The sequence below is a fragment of the Ranitomeya variabilis genome, chromosome 2, assembly GCF_051348905.1.
Source record: "Ranitomeya variabilis isolate aRanVar5 chromosome 2, aRanVar5.hap1, whole genome shotgun sequence".
Taxonomy (NCBI): domain Eukaryota; kingdom Metazoa; phylum Chordata; class Amphibia; order Anura; family Dendrobatidae; genus Ranitomeya; species Ranitomeya variabilis.
Genome location: NC_135233.1, coordinates 362717915 through 362745891, shown reverse-complemented (window position 1 = coordinate 362745891; position 27977 = coordinate 362717915). Strand labels below are relative to the sequence as shown.

Sequence of the window (27977 nt, the reverse complement as noted above, 5' to 3'; positions counted from 1 at the left end):
ATAGGTGATGTCACGGCTCACTTCCTCCTCCTCCTGCACAATGATTAATAACACCTCTATATACAGTAGATAACACAGTATCCACCATTCACAATAGGTGATGTCACAGCTCACTTCCTCCTCCTCCTCCTGTACAATGACTGATTACACCTCTGTGCACAGTATATAACACAGGATCCACCATTCACAATAGGTGATGTCACAGCTCACCTCCTCCTCCTGTACAATGACTGATAACACCTCTATATACAGTAGATAACACAGGCTCCACCATTCACAATAGGTGATGTCACAGCTCACCTCCTCCTCCTGTACAATGACTGATAACACCTCTATATACAGTAGATAACACAGGATCCACCATTTACAATAGGTGATGTCACAGCTCACCTCCTCCTCCTGTACAATGACTGATAACACCTCTATATACAGTAGATAACACAGGATCCACCATTTACAATAGGTGATGTCACAGCTCACCTCCCCCTCCTGTACAATGACTGATAACACCTCTATATACAGTAGATAACACAGGATCCACCATTTACAATAGGTGATGTCACAGCTCACCTCCTCCTCCTGTACAATAACTGATAACCTTTCTATATACTGTACAGTAAACAGAATTCACTATTCACAATAGGTGTCGTCACGGCTCACCTCCTCCTCCTCCTGTACAATGACTGATAACACTTCTATATTTCTATATACTGTACAGTAGATAAAACAGAATTCACCATTAACAATAGGTGATATCACAGCTTACCTCATCTGCCTTCCTTTCACAATGATCACTGCCCTGATTAGGCTTAGTGACCAGTATGAAAATTGCAATACTTTTATTTAATATCAAAATGGATATTGAAACTACAAAAAAAATTATCAAAAAAAAATTCATGTAAAGTAAAAAACTGATTTACACATTAGGACATTTTCTGATGACTCAATCCTTTTAAAGGGAACCTGTTATATCCCCTAATGCTATTAACCTGAAAGTATAAAGTTAATATTGTTTCAATTCTGTTCGGCCACCTTACTAAAAGTGCAGCTACCTGGAGAAAATGAATTTATTCCTCTCAGGAGCCACCGGCTGTCAGTCATAGAGGTGTGCCAGAGCCGGTACAGTCAATAGTCAGTATACTGTAAGCACGCCCCGGGACTTTGATTGACAGCTCGCTCTGCAGAGCATCAGAAAATACATGTGGCATTTAGTCTGATGGGAAAGGATACAGTTCTATCAAGTTCAACCTGTAATCCTACTGTATTTACACATAAAAGGCGAAACCCCTGCGAGGCAAATGCTAAATGTCCAATATTGAGAAAAATTCCCTTATAACTCCAATATGGCCATTAGAATAAATCCCCGATCAATGTCTAGTCCCTAGAAACCTGGTACCTAATATCACACAAGGAAACACACTTTTTTTTTTTCAAAATAAATAATTATATTGATAAAGTTATAGCTTTTCTTGCATTAATATGACATGCTGAAGACCTTTCTGTGTCGGCACAGGCAGACTCAGAGAGATGAGGGGACAGACAGCCAAAGACAAGGAGGCAGGAGGAGAAGGATGCGACAATTAGGAGGAAGAGGCCGGTAGAAAGGTAAGAGGCGATGGGAGGCAAGAAGGAAACAAAACTGGAGAAAGTAATAGATGTAGGTGGGCAGGGAGCGCGATGACAGAAGAAAGTCAAGCAATGGAAGAGTTGAGTCATCTCAAGCAGAGTCATCTCGCAGTTCGGAATCTCAGAGATATGAGAACATCTCAGGCCATGTCCATTTTTCTATCATGTAATAACTGAGGGTCAGACTGGCCCACCAGAGAAAGGTGAGATCATAATCTACATGAGTAGACCCAGAAGATCCAGAAGAACCCCAAATGGAGATGACTTTGGAGCCAATCACCTGCCATTAGGGTCAATGTCTTATGGTATGATAGACATCTCCTCTGGTGAGCCTAGGGAACCCCAGTCTGGCACAGATAAGAAAGGAAAAATGGAAAGAAGACAGAGGAAATGAAATAAGTAAAGGAAATTTGTACAATTGATGAAGACCCATCAAATAAAGATGGTGAAGAACGATTGAGAGATATGTGAGAAATACATAAAAGCAACAAAAAAGAATGAAAGGAGGAAGTTGTCAAGACTTCACCAACCCAAAGAGATGCCTCGCGCAAGACGTACTGGGTAAGGTTAAGATTGAAAGCAAGAATGGTAGGAGCAAAAAGCTCAGGAAGACAAAAAGGAAGCAAAGATATCAGCGTCTGGATGGAGACGTAATGGGATGAACAGACACACAGACTAAACACTGAAGGATGTAGACGGCATTACATATAAAACGGCCATATGAGAACATCAACAGTACAAAGGGCAGTGTTATCGCCTCCTACAGTCCGCAGTGCCCTCATCTGGCATAGGAGCTGGGACCGACGTGTCCCATTATTTTTTATTTTTTTTGGTAAGCATATAAACAGGAAATTTTCATCAACATTAACCTGCCACCCGTTTGCAGAATTGGGGCTTGGTCCATGGGTGTGCTTATTGAAGTCTGCCCAGTAATGCACAAGTACAGCCAGTCTTTGATCAGATTAATCAAGTGCCAACAAGTTGCTGGATCACATCATGTTGTGCCTCTGTAGATCACCGCCGCGAGATGTGGCACTTGCAGTAAAATCTAAATGGAGAACAGGATGGTGTGCAGAAAAGTCAAAAAGTCTGCGTGTATGTCATCAGTACAACCCATTCTTGGGAACCTTGTCTCCTTCTGGTTCATTAATAGACATTACCAAGTCCGAAGATTGATTGATGGCCACTGAAAAGAAATGTTCAATAATGTGGCTCTCTCCCAAAACTAGCCAACACTCAAAAACTGGACCTGGAAGACATGCAGCTGGATTTCGAAGTAGGGACGTAATGATGGACACATTTGTGTCTTCTGTGGTGGACAGGTTGGGTTTTGGTTTTGGGAAAGACGACTCATGGTGTTACCAAAACTTTAATGGATATCTTCTTCATCGTAAACTCCGTACAGTTAGTACACTTAGAAACACCTGCTTTAATTCTTAATTTATATTTCTAGGATAAGACAAGGTCCTCTTGATGGAAAGAGTTCACGGTGACCTAACTCATTGCTTTATTCACATACTCACCATGCCAGGTGTTATTAAGAAGTAAATGGCTGACCACTGTGCTGTTTTTCTCTACTCACAATCTGGATTGTTTGGGCAGTGACATGCAGGAGCTGCTACCCCATAAATCTAGACAAATGACTAGGGGGGTTGGCAAATGGCTTTATCCTGATTGGCTTGGGAATCCCAGGGCTTGAAGGTGACGGCCCATCAGTACATCAAAACTTTGGTCTGATGGGCAATAAGGGCAGTGGGAGCTGAAAATGTCTAGATTATACTACTACTCATAGGTAACTAATAACACTGGTATAAAGTACCGCATGTAACGTAGAGAAGATCCTCCTTCCAAGGTGTAAAACTGACAGTTCTGCAGGAGGTATTCCTTTTGAGTTCTTTCACTGGGATAACATCGGAGGGAGCTACGACAGGTGGAGTCTCTTCTTCCTCCATCCCGGAAGAACCATATGACTAGACCTCAAGACGACTAATTGTATTGGGTTCATCAATGCACATACCATTAAGTAAATATTCTCGATGAACCCTGGGAACTGCCATCATTGTCCGTAACTACTTATTTCAACTACAAGTGATTGAGTAACATAAACATGGAATATGAGAATGGATGGAAATTCTTGGGGTCACTATAGAGCACTTAAGCTAAAATGCCCTTAAGCCTTCCTATTGGACTATTAAAGTCACTGAAAACGTAGACTGTAGTTCAGAATTTAAGGTTCTCCCTCATCACCGTGCACCAACCAGTTCTCATATTGAACACTTGTAAACATTACTGACTATGACCATCTAGCTAAAGTTGGCCAAAATTATGGAAAGCTATAAATTTGTGTTGGTAAACCTTGAAATCTTGGTAGACGAGAACGGTTGTGTGCCAGACATTAGAAATAATAGCACCAGTGTGTGTTACCGGGCTACAGAGTCCCATCCATTGTCATTCCAGTAGTGCGTCCTACGTAAGAGTTGTGGCTTAAAACATATTTACCACTATAATAGGTATTTGAGGCTGCCATATTGGTGGTGTTTCCAATATTCAACTCTCCATTCACTAGTAACTAGACCAAAAAGTGCCTCATACCTCAGGTCCATTATTATCTAGTAGGGTCCATCTTCATGAATGTTGATTAGGTCCACAACTTCTTCAATTGTATGTAGAGGATGGGTTCCTCCTTCATGACATGGATATAAGGAGTCTTTTTTGCTGTAACTTGTAGTACGAGTAAAATCTCAACCTTACCTTAAGCAGTTACTTGTTGCCAGAGGCTGTTTAGGCAAAATTGTGACCCTCAACTCAACTTCTATATCTCATTCTATGAGTTGAACTTTAATATAGAGGACAATCTAATGCCCTCTTCTTTTTTTTGCAAAATTGTGCTACTTTACCCAACAGAAGATGAAGGGATAAGATCCAAAAATGGAAACAAAAATTACAAAAATAAATAAATTATCCCCTTTTTTTCTTGTTTTTAGCTCTCAGCTTCACCCTAATGAAACGTCTCACAACCGATGTGAGTGGCAGCCCATGGAATGTTTGAGTTCTACAAGAAAGCCTCTTGTCGTATCTTTGTATCCCCTCTTAGAAGCCCTTGATATGGCAGTAGGCTTCCAGGCTAGAGAACAAGATGTAGAGAAACCACAAGCCTATGAAAAGAATGGCAGTGAGGGTCTTGGAGAGGCGAGACCCTCCAAGCTCCCCTCCTATATGGGGTCTACGACGATATAAGAGGACACTGATATTGATGAACGCGAAAATGGTGAAGAGTGTGACCGAGAAGGCCAATGAACCCGTCTTCACATGAAAGTTTTCTCCTTGGATAGCCCAGTAGATTGCAGCTACAGACCAGGCCACCCCAATTCCCAAGAAGACATTCACGGCGTTGCTTCCCGTCACGTTGCCGATGCAGGCGTCTGCATACTGGTCCTGTGTTGCAGCCACCTTACTTGCAAACGTATCTGCAAAAGATAGTGAAAAATGAGAGTAAAAGAGTTCTGTATTAACCCCTATATACCATGGCTAATTATGTGTAAAATTAATTCCGTACCGGGGATAGATGTGCCAAGTGCCACAAACACCACCGCAGTTACCGAGTCCTTCAGCCCTACGGTGCAGCCGAAATGTGAGGCTAGGTCGCCTATGACGGCAGTTAGCATCCCCACTATGGTGATGCAGACGAAGAAGCAGGCCCAGCCATTCCAGTATTCTGTAGGGGGCACAAAGGCAAACAGGACTTTCCAGAACACCGTTAGGAAGTGCATGACGTAGTCAAAACAGGAGGGGAGTCTTTCGTCTCTTCCATCATCCTCCTCTTCCTCGTCACCTGGAAGATAAAGGCGAGAAGTGGCCAGATAAAATCTTATAGATGATATATAGGGAGTTCTTAAACTAAACTCAAAGCAGACCTACAAGTACATGAATCTAGTGCAGGGTCCCTTAAAGGGGTTTTTGGATGCCACCCACTACTGCACACTTCCGCATTGCAACTGAGCAGTGCTGATGGGGTTGCGATCCCACCGAGACACCTACACGGTGTACATGTCGGTCATGCACACATCTCGTGAAGTCATCAGTAGTTAGTGACACTGCATGGCGTAGCCATAAGTGGTGCACCCAAAACCTGCCACTTGATAGTGCCCAAATGCCCCTCTGCCACATAGGAAGACGTCAATGTTCTAAATGGCCCCCAAGAGCTTCAATTTCTGCCATCGGTCAGGTGAGAAATTGCCGTCTGCCCCCAGGTGACTCAGTTTAGCTGAAATCCTTAGTAATTATCTCATAAGTGGCCTCACAGGAAAACTGGAAACCGCCAGCTCCCGAAAACACAGCTGTGAATGTATTAAAGGGTCCTTAGTTTGTTTTTTGTAATGTCACTAGGGGGCGCCAAAGTCTTGTAAGAAGCGAAGCTATACCGGGGACTGGTACTCTCATCATGGGATTACCTACAATTATCACACATAGGGCGCAGTCAGACGGCCGTATAACACGGAGACGATCTAGCATCGCAATGCTCGGACAGGCCGGCGGACCTCCTGACCCGAGAGTGACAGCTGCATGGAAATACAAGCTAGGGTCAGGGTTGCTGCCGGCCAGTCCGAGCATTGCAATGAGATCATAGCCTGTGTTATACGGCCGTCTGACTGCCCCCTTACACATACTTAAGCCAGTTCCTCACGTCCGACATTCACAGTTCAACGACGGATAGCAAAGTCCATACCGGCTCTGCGTCTCTTCACCCAAACTCAACAGCCTTGTATGCATTTATAAGACTTTTAAAGGGTTATTCTCCTCCTCATTGATGGATACTGTCGGGTGCACTTTTGCAATTTACTGCTTATTGAGACTGGCATCTCTCCTTGAAACATTAACACTTTTCTTTTGTTTACAGCTAGTTGCTTAGGACACCGACCACCGCTGCCGTCTAGCTTGTAAGCACTGTGCAGAAGCTGTAACATCACACTCTAGTGATCCTCGCCAGCTTCAAAACCAGTGCTTACAAGCTCAACAGTAAAGAGCTTGTAAGCACTGTGCATGTTCTGCTGTCCAGCAGCGGTGGTCGGTTTCCAAGGCAACAAGCTGGAAGCAAAAGAAAAGTGTTGATATTGTAAGGACAGCAGAAAATTTTAATAGGCAATAACTTGCAAAATTGCCCCCCCCCTTCCCCCCGCCCCAAAAAAATAAAACAGACATGCTTATAGCCCCATAGACTCTAATAGGTAATTTTTCTATCTGTGAAAAATGAGGAAGATGAATATGAAACCTGCAGAAAATTGCCCCCCGAAAAAAGCATCGGCATGTCCACATTAAAATATGCCCTGTTGTATTTGGCTGCACTGCCCTGGTATAAAAAATTGGTTGGAGACAGAATAGAGGTTTGTATTTAAGAACATTTTATTAAGTGGGTTAATAACCGATAACTGATATTATTGATAACGGGTTGTTTCATGCCAGATATCGGTTATAAAATTAAATACCGTACATGATCCCCTTAAATGTAGAAATCCAGCATTAATTACAAGTATTAAAGTCAGGCAATTAGCGCATAATGAGCGGCTTAGTGTAAATCTGGTCAGATTAGGGGCTACTTATAAGCAATTCACACACGTTATAGGGGCGCGATAAACAAAAATGATGTAGATGGCTACATAAAGGGGAACTACAGTGATGGGGGGTACCGCAATCTCCAAATTTAAAAGGTTCTTGATATTCGGTCCTACAGCTCTCACTTGCAGAGTTCTGATTTATTCCAGTTGGTAATGTTGGGTTCCGGCAGTCACCCCGGAACCCCATCATTCATTGCCTACAAAATTGTAAATGGGGCATTGGTATTGGGCATGGGGTATAGGCTGCCCTGCTCTGACGGGTTAGTGCATTGGCATTGGGCATGGGGGGGGAATGTGGCATAGGCTGACCTGCACTGACAGTGAGTACATTGGCATGGGGCATGTAGCATAGGCTGACCTGTGCTGGCGGTGAGTGCATTGGCACTGGGCACAGGCCATAGGCTGACCTGTACTGACAGTGATTGCATTTGAATTGGGCACGGGGTGTGAGGCATAGGCTGACCTGTACTGATGGTTAGTGCATTGGCATTGGGCACGGGGTGTGAGACATAGGCTTACCTGTACTGATGGTTAGTGCATTGGCATTGGGCACGGGGTGTGGGGCATAGGCTAACCTGTACTGACGGTTAGTGCATTGGCATTGGGCACGGGGTGTGGGGCATAGGCTGACCTGTACTAACGGTTAGTGCATTGGCATTGGGCATGGGGTGTGGGGCATAGGCTGACCTGTACTGACAGTTAGTGCACTGCCATTGGACACGGGGTGTGGGGCATAGGCTGACCTGTACTAACGGTTAGTGCACTGCCATTGGACATGGGGTGTGGGGCATAGGCTGACCTGTACTGATGGTTCGTGCACTGCCATTGGGCATGGGGTGTGGGGCATAGGCTGACCTGTACTGATGGTTCGTGCACTGCCATTGGGCATGGGGTGTGGGGCATAGGCTGACCTGTACTGACAGTTAGTGCACTGCCATTGGACACTGGGTGTGGGGCATAGGCTGACCTGCACAGACAGTGAGTGCACTGCCATTGGGCATGGGGAGTGGGGCATAGGCTGACCTGCACTGATGGTGAGTGCACTGCCATTGGACACGGGGTGGGGCATAGGCTGACCTGCACTGATGGTGAGTGCACTGCCATTGGGCACAGGGTGTGGGGCATAGCCTGACCTGCACTGATGGTGAGTGCATTGGCATTGGGCATGTGGCATGAGGCATAGGCTGACCTGAACTGAAGGTGAGTGCACTGCCATTGGGCACGGGGTGTGGGACATAGGCTGACCTGCACTGACGGTGTGTGCACTGCCATTGTGCACAGGGCGTGGGGCATAGGCTGACCTGTACTAACGGTTAGTGCACTGCCATTGTGCCCAGGGGCGTGGGGCATAGGCTGACCTGCACTGACGGTGATGGCTTCCATGAACTGCTCCCTCCAGGAATGGGTGCCAATTACAAGTGCCAAGTTCGTCTTCTTTATGAGTTTGTCCACTGTGCTCTGTAAGGGGAGAAGAGGATGTTGAATAATTAAGCTGAATCTTCATCAAATTTACTACTAATTCCCCAAACGATATATATGGAAAGTTTGTGTCAATCCACACGAGTGCCGCCATATAGTGCCATCCCCCCAACAAGCATCTATCTTCCATTTACTAAACCACTCAAAAAATGTTTTGTTTTTTTAGTTGCTCTGGAGAAATTAAAATATATGGACTTTACATTTCTATATATTAACCCTTTTGTGGTCTATCCAGCCCAATGACTACAGAATGGCTGCAGCATAATGGAAAGGTGAAGTAGTCTGAGTTATCATCATAGCATCATCGATTAAAGCCGAATATATTTAGCTTCATGTCGTGACCCTCCCTGGGAAAACAATCTTCAGGCCTGGTGAGATCATTGTGTCTAAGTACATGATGTCAATGGCGGCACATAAATACTGCGACAATTAATCGGCCATATGTGAATAGATGGGTTTGTTTCCAGGAGCCAATTAATTAAATAGGCCACAAAAGAGAAAACAATGAGATTTTCTGTTCTGGTTTACCGCTTGTAGATTATGGCGGTGGTAGTGATGTAGACCTGGTCCTAGATCTGCTACCACCTAAATAAGCCGTACGGGAGCAGGAGCTTCATATACAATCATTTATATAGGGCGCCTACCATCACTTCCCCAACAGATGAGAGAGGGAATGGTGGATCAGGCATGTCGAATTTAACCTGCCCAATCCTTTCTTCTCACTGGAGATATGAAGCAGTCAAAGATGTCTGACAGCGGCTCCCTACCCTATCACCATAGAGAACATATGCCCCTTCTGACAAGACGAGCGTGCATGTGTATGGGAAAATAGGATGAATAGTTGATGGCTGAAAAGTCAAAAGCTGGTGAAGGTGCATGGGAACCATAAATACAGTATATCGGTGTTATCAGTCATTGTACAGGAGGAGGAGGTGAGCTGTGACATCACCTATTGTGAATGGTGGATCCTGTGTTATCTACTGTATATAGAGGTGTTATCAGTCATTGTACAGGAGGAGGAGGGGAGCTGTGACATCACCTATTGTGAATGGTGGATCCTGTGTTATCTACTGTATATAAAGGTGTTATCAGTCATTGTACAAGAGGAGGAGGTGAGCTGTGACATCACCTATTGTGAATGGTGGATCCTGTATTATCTACTGTATATAGAGATGTTATCAGTCATTGTACAGGAGGAGGAGGAGGTGAGCTGTGACATCACCTATTGTGAATGATGGATCCTGTATTATCTACTGTATATAGAGGTGTTATCAGTCATTGTACAGGAGGAGGAAGAGAGCTGTGACATTACCTATTGTGAATTTTAGATCCTTTGTTATCTACTGTATATAGAGGTGTTATCAGTCATTGTACAAGAGGAGGAGGTGAGCTGTGACATCACCTATTGTGAATGGTGGATCCTGTATTATCTACTGTATATAGAGATGTTATCAGACATTGTACAGGAGGAGGAGGTGAGCTGTGACATCACCTATTGTGAATGGTGGATCCTGTGTTATCTACTGTATATAGAGGTGTTATCAGTCATTGTACAGGAGGAGGAGATGAGCTGTGACATCACCTATTGTAAATGGTGGATCCTGTGTTATCTACTGTATATAGAGGTGTTATCAGCCATTGTACAGGAGGAGGAGATGAGCTGTGACATCACCTATTGTGAATGGTGGATCCTGTGTTATCTACTGTATATAGAGGTGTTATCAGTCATTGTACAGGAGGAGGAGATGAGCTGTGACATCACCTATTGTAAATGGTGGATCCTGTGTTATCTACTGTATATAGAGGTGTTATCAGTCATTGTACAGGAGGAGGAGGTGAGCTGTGACATCACCTATTGTGAATGATGGATCCCGTGTTATCTACTGTATATAGAGGTGTTATCTGTCATTGTAAAGGAGGAGGAGTGTTATGACCCCAATGGCAGAGGGTCTCTGCAATAAATACCAAGTCTGCAAACACAAAAAACCAGCTCATAGGGCAGTGGTAACTGGGCTGACCGTATAGCTAATCCTAGCACCACAAATAGCAGCAGCCGGGGAACGTGCCTACGTTGGTTCTAGACGTCTCGCGCCAGCCGGAGAACTAACTAACCCTAGAAGGGAAAAGATAGACCTTTCTTGCCTCCAGAGAAAAGACCCCAAAAGTTGGATACAAGCCCCCAACAAATAATAACGGTGAGGTAAGAAGAAAAGACAAACGTAAGAATGAACTAGGTATTTAGCAAAGAGAGGCCCACTTACTAATAGCAGAATATAGTAAGATGACTTATACGGTCAGCAAAAACCCTATCAAAAATATCCACGCTGGATATTCAAGAACCCCCGAACCGTCTAACGGCCCGGGGGGAGAATACCAGCCCCCTAGAGCTTCCAGCAAAATCAGGAATCACATTTAGTACAAGCTGGACAAAAAATAAGAGCAATACAAATAACCAAAAAACAAGGAAGCAGGACTTAGCTTAATTTTGCATGAACCAGGACCAGCAGAAAGGAGCAAACAGAAAGGACTGATTACAACGATGCCAGGCACCAGACTAAGAATTCAGGAAGTTCATATAGCAACACCCCTGGACTAACGACCCAGGTGGGTGCCAAACTAGGGAAAGACAATCTCATAGTCATACCACTAGTGACCACAAGAGGGAGCCAAAAAAGTCTAATTCACAACAGAGGAGGTGAGCTGTGACATCACCTATTGTGAATGATGGATCCCGTGTTATCTACTGTATATAGAGGTGCTATCAGTCATTGTACAGGAGGAGGAGGTGAGCTGTGACATCACCTATTGTGAATGATGGATCCCGTGTTATCTACTGTATATAGAGGTGTTATCAGTCACTGTACAGGAGGAGGAGGAGATGTGTAGAAATTCAACATGCCTGAGCCTTCTCTCCCCTGACATCAAGGTCTAGCTAGCTTTGCTGTAATTTTAATGGACACCTTAGGACCAGATGCTTTGGGCCATAAACCAGATATTAAGAAGCAGTTGAAGAATATGTACAGTCATTACATCCCATATCTGTTCTCAAGCTGAACTCTCTTATAGGAATTTAATTTTTTGTCCTCAAAAGTCCAAGACACGACCAAAATCCACATGAAAAAAAGATCCTAAAGCAAATCAATTATTTTAATGAGGGTTTCCTATACAGGGATAACAGCCATTGTCCTGCCCCGGTCTATGTAGACCCTTTCCCTCCATCTTTATGTCCCTTCAGTCATTTCCTAATGAGTAAACAGTCATTTGCTTTCATAGCCTTTGGATACGGCATAGGTTTGGATGTAATTGTATCCAGAGAGTCATATCCATAGGCAGTATAAATAATTAACCATAGTGAATAACCCAAGGGTAGAGCAGACCAGGAACAAGGTAAGACAAGAACTGAACCCATGTATTCAGGAAAATGGTCATAAAGGCTTGTACAATGATGTGAAACAATATGGAAGTTTCAGCCCTGCCATAATGATGGAAAGTGGCATACAGCAAGTAGAAAGCATAGTACAGTAGTATGAAAGTGTTTGCCCCCTTCCTTATTTCCTCTTCTTTTGCATATTTGTTATACGTAAATATTTCAGATCACCAAACAAATGTAAATATTAGACAAAGATAACACAAGTAACACAAAATACAGTTTAGAAAGTAATGTCTTTATTATTAAGGGAAAAAGAAATCCAAACCTACAGGGCCCTGTGTGAAAAAGTGATTGCCCCCTTAAACCTAATAACTGATTGGACCACCCTTAGCAGCAATAACTGCAATCAAGCATTTGCGATAACTGCTAATGAGTCTTTTACAACGCTCTGGAAGAATTTTTGACCACTCCTCTTTGCAGAACTGTTGTAATTCAGTCGCATTGGAGGTTTTCCGATCATTAGCCGCCTTTTTAAGGTCATTCCACATCATCTCAATCGGATTAAAGTCAGGACTTTGACTAGACCACTCCAAAGTCTTCATTTTGTTATTCTTAAGCCATTCAGAGGTGAACTTGCTGGTATGTTTTGGATCATTGTCCTGCTGCATAACCCAAGTGTGATTCAGCGTGGGGTCACGAACAGATGACCGGACATTCTCCTTCAGGATTTTTTGGTAGACAGCAGAATTCATGGTTCCATTTACCACAGCAAGTCTTCCAGGTCCTGAAGCAGCTAAACAGCCCCAGACCATCACACTACCACCACCATATTTTACTGTTGGTATGATGTTCCTTTTCTGAAATGCTGTGTTACTTCTACACTATAAGTAATGGGACATAGACCTTCCAAAAAGTTCAACTTTTGTCTCATCAGTCCACAGAGTATTCTACCAAAAGTCTTGGGGATCATCAAGATGTTTTCCAGAAAAACTGAAACAAGCTTTTATGTTCTTATTGCTCACCATTGGTTTTCATCTTGGAACTCTGCTATGCAGGCCATTTTTGCCCAGTCTCTTTCTTATGTTGGAGTCATGAACACTGACCTTAACTAAGGCAAGTGAGGCCTCACGTTCCTTGGATGTTGTTGTGGGGTCATTGGAGACCTCTTGGAGGAGTCGTTGCTGTGCTCTTGGGGTAATTTTGGTGGGCCGGCCACTCCTGGGTAGGTTCACCACTGTTGTGTGTCACAGATGTGGCAATAACCAGGCCTCGGTGTCACTAGGGAAATTGAACTCTGCTTTTCAAAGATGTAATAAACCACAGTTAATTTAAGTTTTAAGGGGGGTGCAATCACTTTGTCACACAGGGCCCTGTAGGTTTGGATTTCTTTTTCCCTTCATAATAAAGACCTTCATTTAAAACCTGCATTTTGTGATTACTTGTGTTATCTTTGTCTAACATTTAAATTTGTTTGGTCATCTGCAACATTTAAGTGACAGACATGCAAAAGAATAGGAAATCAGGAAGGGGGCAAACACTTTTTCTCACAACTGTAAATCCATATGGGAAAGGTCATTCTGTACATACTACAGAGAACTAATCACACATAAATATCTACACTATATGGAGGAAAGTACTGAGAAACACACTTTAATCACTAAATTCAGGTTTTTCATGCAGTCCCATTGCCCCGATGTATAACATCCGACCCCCCTGCCCCCGATGTATAACCCCCTGCCCCTTGCTCCCAGTGCATAACATTCAGTCCCTGCTCAAAGTGTATAACATCTGGCCCTTCGCCCCCCGGTGTATAACATCAAGCCCCTCGCCTCCAGTGTATAGCATCCGGCCCCTCACCCCCCGAGTATAGCCTCCGGACAGTCACCTGCGATGTATAACTCCAGCCCTCCGGCTCACCCGTGGAGACGGACATGCGGTGTGTCTCTCCAGACCGCAGCATGTCTATTTATTTTGCGGAGACGTGAGCCTCTGCAAGATAAATTTCACCCGTACAATGGACGTGGAATCACCTGCATTCAATAGACGGCAGCACTTTGGACCCAGCGGACTTGCTCTGCATCGAAATCGATGCCACTTACTGGACGTCTGGACATACCCTAAATCTTCCCCCATCACCTGTGAGTAATATTATTGAGAAATGGAAGGAACCGCAGCATCTCAGCCACAAAGTGGAGGCCCCATAATGTTACAGAGTGGGGGGCCGAGTGCTGAAGAGCAGAGGGCAGAAAAGTCACCAACGTTCTGCAGTCCCCATAACTGCAAAGTCCAGATCTCCTCTGGTATAACATAAGCACAAACACTGGAGCTTCATGGCCGAGCAGCTACTTGCAGCCTTACATCACCAAGCACAATGCAGAGCGTTGGAAGGAGTAGAGTAAAGCCACCACCACTGTACTTTGAAGGAGATGTGTTCTGTGCAGTGACGGATCACACTTCTATCTGGCATCTGATGATAGATGGGATTTGTGACACCATGAGGGCAACGTTACCCCCTGACTGCATTGTGCTCCTCTACAGTTTGGTGGATGAGGATATTATGGGCTTGTTATCAGGGGTCGATCTCAGCCCCTTAGTTCCAGTGAAGGGGAAATCTTAATCCTTAAGCACAAGACATTGTAGCTTCCAGCTTTGTGGGAACAGTTTGGGGAAGACCCTTTTCTGTTTCCCACGCCTGTGCCCAGCGCAAAAGGTCCATACAGGCATGAAGAGTGGAGTTTGGAGGAAGAACATGACCTATAACGGAGATTGTGAGCCCAGACAAGGTGTGATGATGTAATTTAAAGGGGTTTTCCTCTCTTTTTTAAACTTCATATATGACCCCAGTGTGGTTATTTAAAAAAAAAAAAAGTAATTTCATATACTTACCTTCTGATCTCCCAAAGTTCCTCTGTAGTGCTGGCGGTCTCCTTGACTAGTCTCCTTTCCTTTTCTTCTTGCACAGTCGGCATGTGACTGCTGCAGACAATCATTGCCGGCAGTAATTTGCTGCAGCCAAGTGCCAACCACGCTGGAAGAGAAGGTGAGGACACTGGTGGGGGGACACATCCAGTGGAACGGAGGAACTGTGAACGATCAGATGGTAAATACCGGTAAATGCTATTTCTTTTTTTTTCTTACAAGACCAATGCAATGTGTTCAGTTAAAGAAAAGGGTGGAAATCCCTTTAAGCACCATGTGGTGGATAAACTTGGGCTCTTTGTGGCAGTGTTATTCTGGGAAGGAATGGTGGCATAGTTTGATCACTGTATGGCAGTATTGTAAGTGCCTGTAGGGATCAGAAAAATCTTATGTCTGGAGGCCTGGGCCTCGGATCCTTTAAATTACAAGTAAAGGGTTTTGGAAGATCACAAGAATTGGACTATGATTGCCCTGAATTTACCCAAAACTAACTATGAAATATTAGTATGGAGCAAATATACCCATATATAAGTAATGATAAGGGAGCCCATATTGAGGCCACGAGTAACCTCCTACCCACTGGCCTCGCTGTCAGTATATGTATCTGGCGGGATTATCAGCAGTGATGCGTGGGACATGGTCACATGTACGTAAAACTGCAATCTGGTGATATAAAACTATGAAACGTTGCACAAGACAAGGGATTTGAAGACCCCCCTCCGCCCCTCACAGCTGGATGCTACCTCAGCAGCAATTACATGCGGCTCATATAGAAAACCATTTCTGCTACCACAGCAGCGCAGATATGCTTAGGCTTAAATAAGGATTATACGGCATTCTTTCCCTTTTTATGGGTTTACTACAGCAAAAAGCAGATAAACCCTCATGCTAATCTGGCCACAGTGCTGTACGGATGACTGCTGAAAGTGATAATTATGAAACTGCAGGAGAAGGATCTAGGTGGCTGATATTTGTCTTACTAATACTTTAACAACCCGTCTCCTCATTGAGCGGTGGACGTACCCCTTGTACAGCCAGGTATCATCCTGATCTGAATAAGTTAAGGTCTTTATATATTTAATTTTCAGCCACTATCCGGACTTAAACTCAAAGATGTGTAGTATCGAAGGCAGAAACACTAACAGTGAGCCACAGTCCTGATCTGATTAAGTTAAGGTCTCTATATATTTAATTTTCAGTCACTATCCGGACTTAAACTCAGACGTGTAGTATCGAAGACAGAAACACTAACAGTGAGCTACAGTCCTGATCTGATAAAGTTAAGGTCTCTATATATTTAATTTTCAGCCACTGTCCGGATTTAAAATCAAAGATGTGTAGTATTGAAGGCAGATACACTAACAGTGAGCCACAGTCCTGATTTGATCAAGTTAAAGTCTCTATATATTTAATTTTCAGCCACTGTCCGGACTTAAACTCAAAGACGTGTAGTATCAAAGGCAGAAACACTAACAGTGAGCCACAGTCCTGATCTGATCAAGTTAAAGTCACTATATATTTAATTTTCAGCCACTGTCCGGACTTAAACTCAAAGACGTGTAGTATCAAAGGCAGAAACACTAACCGTGAGCCACAGACTACACATCTAAGTATAAGAGAATTTTCTCTGCCTAAAAATCACAATAGTGTTCTCGTTTACAAGAATTATAATATATACCATTACATTTAAAAAAGGTGAAATTTAAAAATTTGAGAATTTGTTTCCCAATAAAATAAAGGCAAAAAAATACAGTAAATACTTTTTTTGCAGTATAGTTTTTTTTCAAGCGAATAGAGTAATCATATTTGGTATCCGTGTATAGAAATGATAATGTTTTGATAATGAAGACCCCATGTCTTGGAGTATAAAACCGAGCACAACAGTATAAAGACGCCACCTTGAATTCATAGGACTCTTCAATAATAATCTCCAACTTGGAATGCTCCCCAAGTATTGGCTTTCCCATCTCTGCAATCCTCCGAGCCTCCTCCTCTTCTGCAGTCAGCTTCTTGTCTTCCTCGTCTGATTACAGAGAGAAAATATCTTAGTAACACATCACAAGCTCAAGTGCAAGATGGCAGAAGACATTACATATGCCATACTACGCGCACTACCTAAAATAGACAATCTGACATTACTGCAGGCAAATAATGTCCTTAAAGGGATTGTTTAGTTTAAAACACATTTTTTTTGTCTGCCCTTTTGTTGAAGAATATTGAGCTCAGAAAAGAATTGGGGTCTCTCGATCGGTAACCTCATCTATTAAAGAGGATCTGTCAGCAGAATACGAACTGCATATATTATTAAATGGAGCACGCAGACCAAATGAGGCTGGTGTACTTACTTTGAAAACCCATGTAAGATTGGTTGCATATTCCTTTTATGAAAGTTTAACCCATTCTCTGCCTACATATTTTGATTAACAGCTCCTCAGTGTCCCTCCTCCTTGGTGCTGTTGCGATCTCACGCTGCTCAGCACCAGCTGCTGAGGTCAATCAGGCAGAGACTGAATACACATGGACTCCTGAGCTCGCTCATTCTGTAGCTGGACTCCTAAAAGGCTCGTCGTACTATAAAGATTATAATGGATGTTCAAAGTAAGTACACCAGCCTCATTAGGTCAAAGATGTCTATTTAATAATGTATACAGTTTGTGTTGTGAAATCTGCTGACAGATCTGCTTTAAGATAAGTTCATAAGCGAACTCTATCTCTTTAAGTAGGACCACCCAACTTTATTATATATAAGGGGGTGTGCCGACTCTCCCTTTTCCCAATCATCCATGTCTAGGGGGGTAAAAAAAAGAGATCTACCATGCTGGATTTTTACAAGAAATAATTTCTACATGAGCAGTCTCTGAAAGTCTTCTCCTCTGTAGCCTTTGAGGACACATGTACGCTCGAGCGTGCATGTGTTTTGGGAGTTTAAGGGGGGATTAAGGACAAATTGCTATTGTCCAAAGTAACATTTGGTGCGGGTCTGATTTCCGGGACAGTCGAGAAGCAGGCACGATGTTTTTGATTTTAACAGGAGGAGCCACGACCAACTAACTAGTCATTTTTCCTGCAGTGACCTCTGCAGGCGAAACGTGGTATTACACAGCAATCGTTCAAATACCAAAAGTCGGCAAAACAGGGGTCACTTGTAGAGTGACTATTTGTTGAACCACCGGCTACATCTGCTATTTTTTAATAATCTCTGTGAACATTTTACTTACAGCAGTATAATATAATATCGCATAAAGAAATATTACAACCATTGATTATATGCTACGGACGATCAGACATCCTCAATAATCCAGATTAGAAGGAGGAGGACAGCTTAGGTCTCATCCTGCATCTCACAAGTCAGAAAATCTCTGACTGGCACGAGTTCCTGACTATCAGATGCCGCATGATTGGAATTTATCTATTTATTTATTTTTTTTTTTTTTGGGGGGGGTGCATTTCACAAGCAATGAGCACTGAAACAGTAAAAGAAAAGATCTTACCCTCAGTAAGTAACAGAGCTGGAGAGAAAGAAGAAAGCGAGAAGACAGAAATGAAGTATCAAGTCTTAGGAGACCACAGATCCCCCACCGCCCCTCACATGCACCCCGCATACAGCACTGTACACAGCATTCTGTATGTTTGCACTGTATATATTTATGGTGTATCTTCATTACCTTTTTATCTTTTTCACTCACTATTTAAGGCAAATAGATACTTTTTACATTTGGTCTTCCCATTATTTACATAGCAAAGGAGCTAAATCTGTTGCTTTATGTCAAGAAAAAAAATCAAAATGGACTTAATTATCCGTATTATTGTTCATCATTACACTTTTATAATTCATTTATAGGAAGCTCTATTTCTCTAGTTTGTTAACTGATATAATTAAAACTACCTTTAACCACCACTAGGGGGAGCTAACTGTGTATGGATGTATACAGCCAGAACCGAGTGAGCTGCATAATTCTGTGTGGACTGTGCTCCCCCTAGTGGCAGGTTTAGCAGTGATTATGAACAAGGTCCCCTTAATTCTTCTGTTAAAGGGGTTGTCCGGGGTCATCATTTTGCTCTGATCAGCTGTTATGTGCTTGGGCTGTAGCTGGATGTAAATAGGGACCGGAGCTGAACAGCACAGCTGCTGGGATCTGCTGCTCGGCTCCTACTTAGAGAAGCATCAATAGTTTTATCCTCTTAATATATTGCAATAATCATAGTATATAGCACTGTGAACATACAATTACTAATTTTTCCCTTCTACCCAGTTAATTCTTCTCTTTTCCATTAGGTCTACGACGTCACGCGATTAAAAACTGACAAGCTGAATCCTTCTAAGCTCTATGGGGAAACAGGAGGTCAATTTTCCCTGCATGAGTCAGAAGTCACTGCAAAGGTCCCTAACATGGGGGAGGAAGGAGCAGCTGGGTCTGGAGTTGAAGAGGGGAATGATTCATGCAGGGACCACAGACTTCCTGTTTCTACATAGAGCAGTGAACAGAGAGGAATTAACTTGGTAGAAAGGCAAAATGAGCAATAGTAAGTACACAGTGCTGTATAATATCATAACTTCAATATAGTAAGAGGATAAACATTTTGATGGGGCAGGAGGAATAGTGCTTCTTTAAGATTTTGCTATTTAAGGATGAGCCAAAGACTATCATAGCACACAATAGAAAAGAGGATCTGTCAACAGCAGCTTGTTGATTGTTTCCAAGTAGCATCAGGATATTTACTCTGATAACGCTACACAGAGGAAAAACTATCTGATCAATAAATAAAACATCAAAAGTTGCAGAACCTTTTACCACTAGGGGGCAATGCTGAGACGTCTCAATACCTATGTTATATCTGTGTGCTGTGCTATTATGACCGGCTATATGTACATTATAGCAGTCAGGAATCATTTATATTGTACTGTACTTTATCATTAATAGATTGTGGGAAAATGAACATTTCAGTCTGTAATTACCATTAGTTCCATTATATTTTTAAAAATATCATTTGTGTAGAAATCACCTCCAATATATTTTGCCAGGCTTTACACTTTTGTATTTTCTTACTATAGAAAACAGTTTACAAAGTTATATATATAGCATGAGCTTTGTGGGTGCGTGTAAAGAGGACCTGTCAGTAGGTCAAAAGTAGCCAATTGTTTCTCTTATTATATTTCCACTGCTTCCCTGAGTATTCTGTTTTTTTTTTTGCGGATTTTAAATTAAAAAAAAACCAATGTGATTCAAGAGAGAAGTTATTTTTACCTAATGCTATTTTTTGTGGTCTTTACAAGAGGGGGGTGCTCACGGTTGAATAATGGAAAGCAGACTAAAGACACGCCCCAGAGGATCCTGTGGGTTGGTTTAAACATGCAGAGCAGCCTAAACACACACCCCAGAGGATCCTGCGGGCCAGTTAAATAATGCAGAGCAGCCTAAGGAAAAACTCCCTGAAGAATCCTGCGAGTCGGTTCAATCATGCAAAGCAGACAAAAGACACACCCCAGAGGATACAGTGGGCCTGTTAAATCATGCAGAGCAGCCTATAGACATGCCCCAGAGGATCCTGTGGGCCAGCTAATCCCGCAAATCAGCCTATAGACATGCCCCAGAGGATCCTGTGGGCCAGTTAAATCATGCAGAGCAAGCTAAAGACACGCCCCAGAGGATCCTGTGGGCCTGTTAAATCATGCAGAGCAGCCTATAGACATGCCCCAGAGGATACAGTGGGCCTGTTAAATCATGCAGAGCAGCCTATAAACATGCCCCAGAGGATACAGTGGGCCTCTTAAATCATGCAGAGCAGCCTATAGACATGCCCCAGAGGATACAGTGGGCCTCTTAAATCATGCAGAGCAGCCTATAGACATGCCCCAGAGGATAAAGTGGGCCTCTTAAATAATGCAGAGCAGCCTATAGACACACCCCAGAGGATACAGTGGGCCTCTTAAATCATACAGAGCAGCCTAAAAACATGCCGCAGAGTATCCTGTGGGCCAGCTAAATCCCGCAGATCAGCCTATAGACACGCCCCAGGGGATCCTGTGGGCCAGTTAAATCATGCAGAGCAGGCTAAAGACACGCCCCAGAGGATCCTGTGGGCCGGTTAAATCATGCAAAGCAGACAAAAGACACGCCCCATAGGATACAGTGGGCCTGATAAATCATGCAGAGCAGCTTAGAGGCATACCCCAGAGGATCCTGTGGGCCAGTTAAATCCTGCAGATCAGCCTAAAGTCAGGGTTCAGAGGATCCTGTGGGCCAGTTAAATCATGCAGAGCAGACTAAAGACATGCCCCTGAGGATCCTGTGAGCAACGACCTCTTGAAAAAGACCATAAAAATTGCACAAAATAAAAATGCCCACATCTCTGGAACTATGTGGTGGATTTTTAACTTTTCTAAATTGAATACTCAGGGGAGCAGTGGGAATAAAAAGGAAAAAAAACTGGCCACATCTGACCTGCTAACAGGTTCTGATTAAAAGGGAAATTCCAGAAAAAAAAAATTTATGAATTTTTTTCCTAGGAAACCTCTGAATATCTATAAGTTGTGGTTTGCCAAGTGCAGTGTGTGAGGGGTGGAGCATGACACAGACATTTACTCCATGGTACTGAATCCAAGTGTCATGCTCCACCCCCTAGGGCTTTGTACTGAATATAATGCAGTTTATCAGTTTTGCCTGGAGTGTTCCTTTAATGATAAACCTAGTAGACATTTTCACAACCAACCCTTGGAAAATATGCACAAACAATATCTACATCTGCTGGCCAGTTGGTCGAGAATCAGGTCACGTAGTGGGGAGATAATGAGCGCTTCCTTCTATCCGGAGTGGCAGACTGTAAGAAGCGCTCATTATCTCCCCCCTACATGGCCCGTTGTTACGCTGTGCGATGACCCGATCCTTCCTTTTTCTGATAATTGTAATTTCAGATTTTTCCCAGTAAAATAATGGTCTTATCATATAATAACGAGCCTCCCTGTACGGACAGAGACTTCTATAGCTGACGCTCCATGGTGGATGATTAACAGTGCACTATATGTGTTCTCATATCCCATAAAGCCAAAGACAGGAGAGACCATAAAGCCTGTGCTCTGTGCTACAGGCAGACAGGGCATTGTGGGAGTTGTAGTTCCCCAACAGCTGGAGATCTATAAGTTATATAGCACTGTTCTACTGAATTGGCCTGTCTTTGTGTGGATATTGCCCAAAATTTGCAGCCCTGGAGGTGGCATAAGAAGAGGTGAGGAAAGGTGAGCATAAAGATTTTTTTTTGTTGTTTTAACTCTTTCCCTTCCCTTAAAAAAATTGAAATGGTAAAATAAATTTGTTCATCTCTTCTTCAGGTTTAAAATTCTGTAGATTTCAAATTCTGAGCTAATGTCTTAATATATCTCTGTTTTTCTGATATAGAAATCCAAATTCTCTACATAGAAGTAAGCATAAAAGATAACATGCTGGTTACCTGCATCCACCACTAGAGGGAGCCTAGCAGCTTACTGCATACAGGTTATCCACTGAACTCCATAATAACACTGTATGCAGAAGACTCCCTCTAGTGGTGGCTGTAGGTAACCAACGTGTAATATAATATATTTTGTATTAAAGGGACTCTGTCACTTGCAAAATGGCATTTAAACTGACTTAACATTTATGTAGGGGACTTAGGATCTACTTAAATCATACCAAGAAGGTATAGCCTAACTTTTTTAATTAATTAAAAATCAACCATTAATTAATATGTAAATGAAGGCGCCTCGGTGCACCCTTGGCATGGTGCACCATCACACCCTCTTATTTACATAAAAGAAAGCCGGGACCTTACATTGATTGATTTATTTGTCTCTAAGGCCCAAAGTGAACGTTGCCTCACCTGTCTGCGCCTGCGCACTGACACCGGATGATTGCAGCGGCGTGCTCATAGTGTCAGTGCGGGCGCTCACACAATGGCTGCGGGTGTACACACTTCCGGGTGTAGCGAGCTTTGGTCACAGACAGGCATGAGCCAAACATCAGAGGGTGCCCGCAGTCTTGTTTCTGGGAGAGTGAAGAATTGGAGTCCCTCGTTCTGGAGACTGGTGGAGGTCTCGCATTACAAGGAGTAAGGACTATGTCTGAAACCCGTCTGCATTTTTAATGGTGATGGAATGATTTTTTCTGGCTTTTTGTACATCTAGTACATGATTTTTCAATCATCCATCTTGCTGGATTTTATGCTTATTTTCCTAAAAATACTTATCCTATAAGGTGAACGGCAAAAATAAAAAAAATTAAAGGCCAGAACTGTCATTTTTCTATCAACAAAGTAAAATAAATAGCGATCAATACATTGAGTGCACCCCAAAATACATCTATAAAAACTAAAGCTCAACACGCAAGAAAACAAGCCCTAACACCAGTCCATTGACGAAAAAATAAAAAGTTACAGGTCGTAAAAACTCTTTTTTTTAACAAAGTTCAAAAAAATTTTCATCACTAAAATATAAAAAAAAAATAGTTTGCTATGGCCGTAATCATTCTGACCTTGAGGGTCATATTTCCAGGTCATTTTTACATCCACAGTAATAAAATCCAAAAAAACAATGGCAGAGTTGTGAGGTTGGGTTTTCACTATTTTACCACCCTTGGAATTTTTTTACCGTTTTTCGGCAAAGTGAACGGTGTTTTACAGAACTACAACTCGCCCCATGAAAATATGACTTTGGTGACCAAAAAAATGAAAGTTGTGGCTATAGGAAGTAGCTTCCGCTGTGTCCAAGGCTCACAATTAATAACCTAAGACATGTGGTTATTGGGATGCGTGACACAAGACCAGTGCCGGAAAGCCAAGACTCGTACCCTCATTCCACTACATTCATCTAGACATTTCTGCCATGTTGCCTGTTGCTTAGCAACTGTTTCGATACCCGTTGCTATGTTACCGTGTCTAGTGTTCTACAAGGTAACGCTATTTAGCGACCATTTACCACGGCACACGATTCTCCTAGGCAACCGATGAAACTTGTTGCTAGGCAAAAAGTGTAATCATCTGCAGGTTGCTTAGCAACAAAGGAACCAAGGAAATCAATGCCTGCCTCGTCTCCACTGGAGATGATGTGAGCCGTATAAACCATTAGCAAATGCTGCCATAGATTTCCTAATTGGGAGACTATTTTTAGGTGGCTGTGATTAACCTCTCCCGTGCCGGGAAAAAAAGCAGCTCTTCAATTGGACGAAGGTTTTTTTGGGTGGGGGTCTAGCTCAGCTTTTTAGTAGGAGAATGTTATTAGAAGAATGGTGGGGTCCAGATTGGGAAATGACAGGGGTACCTGAAATGCCACGTTTCATCCATCGAGGCTCCTCCAGGACCACAAAGAAGTTCTCTTGTTTCTCGTACTCTTCGTCATCAACAATCTTGACTTGTAGCGTTTTCCTGAGGAGACAGAATGGGAGAAAAGGTTATTTGTTTTTGGAGTTCTGTTTCAGAAAGAAATAATCTGGACAGGACCAAACAGAACTACGACTGTCAAAGAGACGAAACGGAGGCCCTTCAATGCCGCCATAATACTACAGTACGAAGGGGCGTCTCACCCGGACAGTGTTAGGGCAGGACATTAGGTCTCTGCGGGCCCCAGGGCAATAGAGCCTCAGTGGGCCGCTGGCAGCCTTCCAGCTGCCTAGAGCTATACATTTATCACCTTTCGTTTGATAGAGGAGTATCTGCGCTTGTTTTTTCCTTTTCTTCATTTGCTTTACAAGCTGTACTTATTATCATTACCATTTTAGTGATTCAAAGGCCTTTCTGATCTCATTTTATTAGAATTTTGTGAGAGGCAAAAAAACGATGATTCTGCCTTTTTTTTGCATTTCGCACTTCAATATATGGAATAAATTATTCAGATATTTTGTTAGTTTGGGTACTTAATTATGCACGTGGCGACACTAAATGTGTTGCTTTTATTTTTACTTTTTTAGATTTCATTCACATTCTGGAAAAAAAGAGGTGATCTGAACTTTGTTTATGTATGCAAAATATATTTGTATGTGTGTGAATATATATAAATATATATATATATATATATATATATATATATATATATATATATAGATATATATATTAATATAATAAAAAAATATATACTGTATATTCATAATATCTGTAATATACGGTATATATATATATATATATATATATACCGCATATATATATAACATTTGTTTTTATTATATATCTGTACTATATATACTACATACAAATATATAATATAAATAAAATATGTATAATGTATATATATTAATGTAATAATAAAATATACTCGTATATATTATACATACATGTTTTATTTATATAGGTTATTTGCATGTAATATATTACAGATATATAATATAAACAAATGATTTATATATATATATATATATATATATATATATATGGTATATATATAATATATATGGTCTATATTCATATATATGTACACATGCTAACTTTTTTCACCATTTTCCATACATATGTTTATGCACATGTGCGTGTGTGTGTGTATATGCGGCGCCCCCTCCACCGCCGCAGGGCCGAGGGGTACCCGGTACCGGGCCTCTGAGTCTCTGCTTCTGGGGTTGTCACGGCGGCTAGGCCCCGGTCCGTGACCCTGCCGTGGGGGGCGCACAGTAAAATGCAAGGTGTGGGTGTTGGTAGTAATAATAGCGATGTAGCGGTGCAGTTGTGGGGGTGCAGGTCGCAGTAAATAACAAGGACACCAAGTTGCAGTCTCTTTACCTCTTTACTGGAGATCTCTGAGTCCTCAGTCCAGAACACGGTTCACCAGGCTACGCAAGTCCAGCCGGTCCAATGGCACCTCCAGAGTCCTCCTCTCAGGTGGAGATCTGTGCCTTCCTTCTAGCGCTATGTGTTGTAGTCCTTCCCTGCTGTGCTCACGGAAAGTGACCCCACAACGGTTGTGTCTGTTTCTTAAGTTCCCTCACAACTCGATTTGATGTTCCTCTGTAATCCACCCCTTCCCTGTATTCAGGTTGGAATGGCACCCGTTTGTCAGGTAGGCCTGGAGTTCTTCCGGGACCCTAGAGACGCCCCTCTCCCGCAATTGCCCCCCAAGACTTCATAGGTGATATGTGGTAGACAGCCCGCCTGAGACCGACTGTCCTGCCGCTGTTTGGAGTATGGCTTGAAGCTGTATTCTAATCCACTCCCTCGGCGTTCCGGCCACCGGTATTGCGCCTCAGCAGGGTGCTGCCTCTTTCAACAAAACCCCTGCTGGTATTCTCCTTCTGCTTGATCTCGTTTCTCACTCAGCACAATCTGCCTCGCTTCTAGTCCTTTCTTGGGCACCGCCGCTAAGCTGAGCAGGCACGGTCCCGTTACGTTCTCTCAATGCCAAGCCTCTGCCAGGATCCCACCCCTGGCAGAGACCCTACAGTCTCTCCCTTCACAACACCCCCTGCCACAGGGTGTTGCTCTGTTCAATCCCGTCAGCGTTCTCTTCTAACTTCCTGCCTGACCCCCAGTTTACCCACTATGGTGGGGAGTGGCCTAATGAATAGCACCCTTAGCTCCCCCCGGAGGCCCTGCTGTGAAACATATTGGTGTCTGTGATACCTGATTGGAGGAACTCCTTCAGTGCCATCGAACGTACCATGGCTCCCCTTAGTGGCAGAGCCACAGTACTGCAACGACCAGAACTCTGGGGCGCTGCACTCCCCCCTGGTTAAACACAGTACTCCGGGACTGGGAAGAAAAACAACAATACAGATTAGTAAACAGACATACAATTTTGTTGAGTGCAAAACAATAAGTATACTTGAACAGGCTTCCCTTTATGGGAGGTGAGGACACTTTTAACGTTACAAACATAGTCAACATTATAAATTACAGGCTATACATAACTCCTGTTACCCAACCGGGTATTCTACTTAGTGCAAATTCTGGAACAATAAATTAACATTGCCTTTAAGAAACATACACTCTTAGTTTACCAAAGGCCTTCCTATAATCACATTACAGGGTAGGGTAACTTCACATTCTCCTACTTTGAACCTGCAGGACCGCCTGTCCCTATGGCACCAGACCTACTGCCTCTCCTTTCTTTTACAGGACCGCCCCGTTCAGCCAGGGCCTACTGCCTTTCTCTACTATACATAGTATAGACATAACATTCCTTTCGTTTAAAGAACTCTGAGCCAGCTCTACTCGGCTCCTTTAAGGACTCACTCTCTAACCCCTACGGGTTTGCTTTCTGTCCTTAGTAACAAAGTAACTTTCTATGGGGACGCAGGGTTTACCTTCTATCCTCACCTTCATCATTACTTCTTTACTTTCAACTACGCAGATCTCTACTTCTACCCCTGCGGGCTCTCTGCATCTTTTCCTTTCACAAAACATTATTTTCAGATTTCACAATTCAAACAACTTAAACACATATAACTTTTCATGTAAAACAGTTACATTCTTTTTCTCAAAGCATCATCATATTACCGTTCTAAAACAGTATCGCTTTCAAGTTCAATTCCACGCATCCCCTTTAAGAGGGGACCAAGCCTTTCTGAGGTAGCTCGTCTTCTCAGCCTACCAGTCCACGCAAAGGCTCCGGAATGGCATCTTCGCAAAGTGTCTTTTAACTAAAACCAGTAGGAGGCACCCTTAAGAAGGTGCAACTATTTACAAGGAAGTTCGAATCATGCACAGTCCATGATTACTGCAGTTTGTGTAAAACTTCTGGAAAACAACAATAGTGACCCCGGGTCAACAAAGGGGTCACCTTTTAAAGTTTACCCTGGACGGGTTTAGCAACAAACAATCAGGAACAGTTAAAGGAAAACTATTTACATTTTTATAAAGCAATAAAATCTTACTGGGGTTCTGCGGAAGGCGACCTCTTATCCGGCCTCACCAGGCCAACAGATCGCACCGGTGAGCCAGGACGCCGTTCCGGTCCCAGTAATGATAAAATCCCTCGCCGGGAGGTCCTCCTTGTCGGCAGGTGCACCCGTCCTTCTGGG

The 27977-nt window shown here is 42.9% G+C and overlaps 1 protein-coding gene across 2 annotated transcripts in view; it reads right to left on the bottom strand.

The window, feature by feature from the left end:
- Nucleotides 1–1420: 1420 nt before the first annotated feature.
- Nucleotides 1421–27977, bottom strand: part of SLC8A2 (solute carrier family 8 member A2) — a 133389-nt gene continuing 106832 nt past the window's right edge. Inside the window, exons 3-8 of one of the 2 annotated variants that reach the window (XM_077285731.1) lie at nt 24296–24399; nt 18498–18515; nt 16905–17029; nt 8597–8696; nt 5183–5458; nt 1421–5093 (exon numbers count right to left, since the gene is read on the bottom strand). In XM_077285731.1, the coding sequence (XP_077141846.1) occupies nt 4717–5093; nt 5183–5458; nt 8597–8696; nt 16905–17029; nt 18498–18515; nt 24296–24399 (1000 nt within the window). In that variant the 3' untranslated portion in view covers nt 1421–4716. The remainder of the gene's footprint in view (nt 5094–5182; nt 5459–8596; nt 8697–16904; nt 17030–18497; nt 18516–24295; nt 24400–27977) is intronic. The other variant, XM_077285733.1, reaches the window with a different exon arrangement.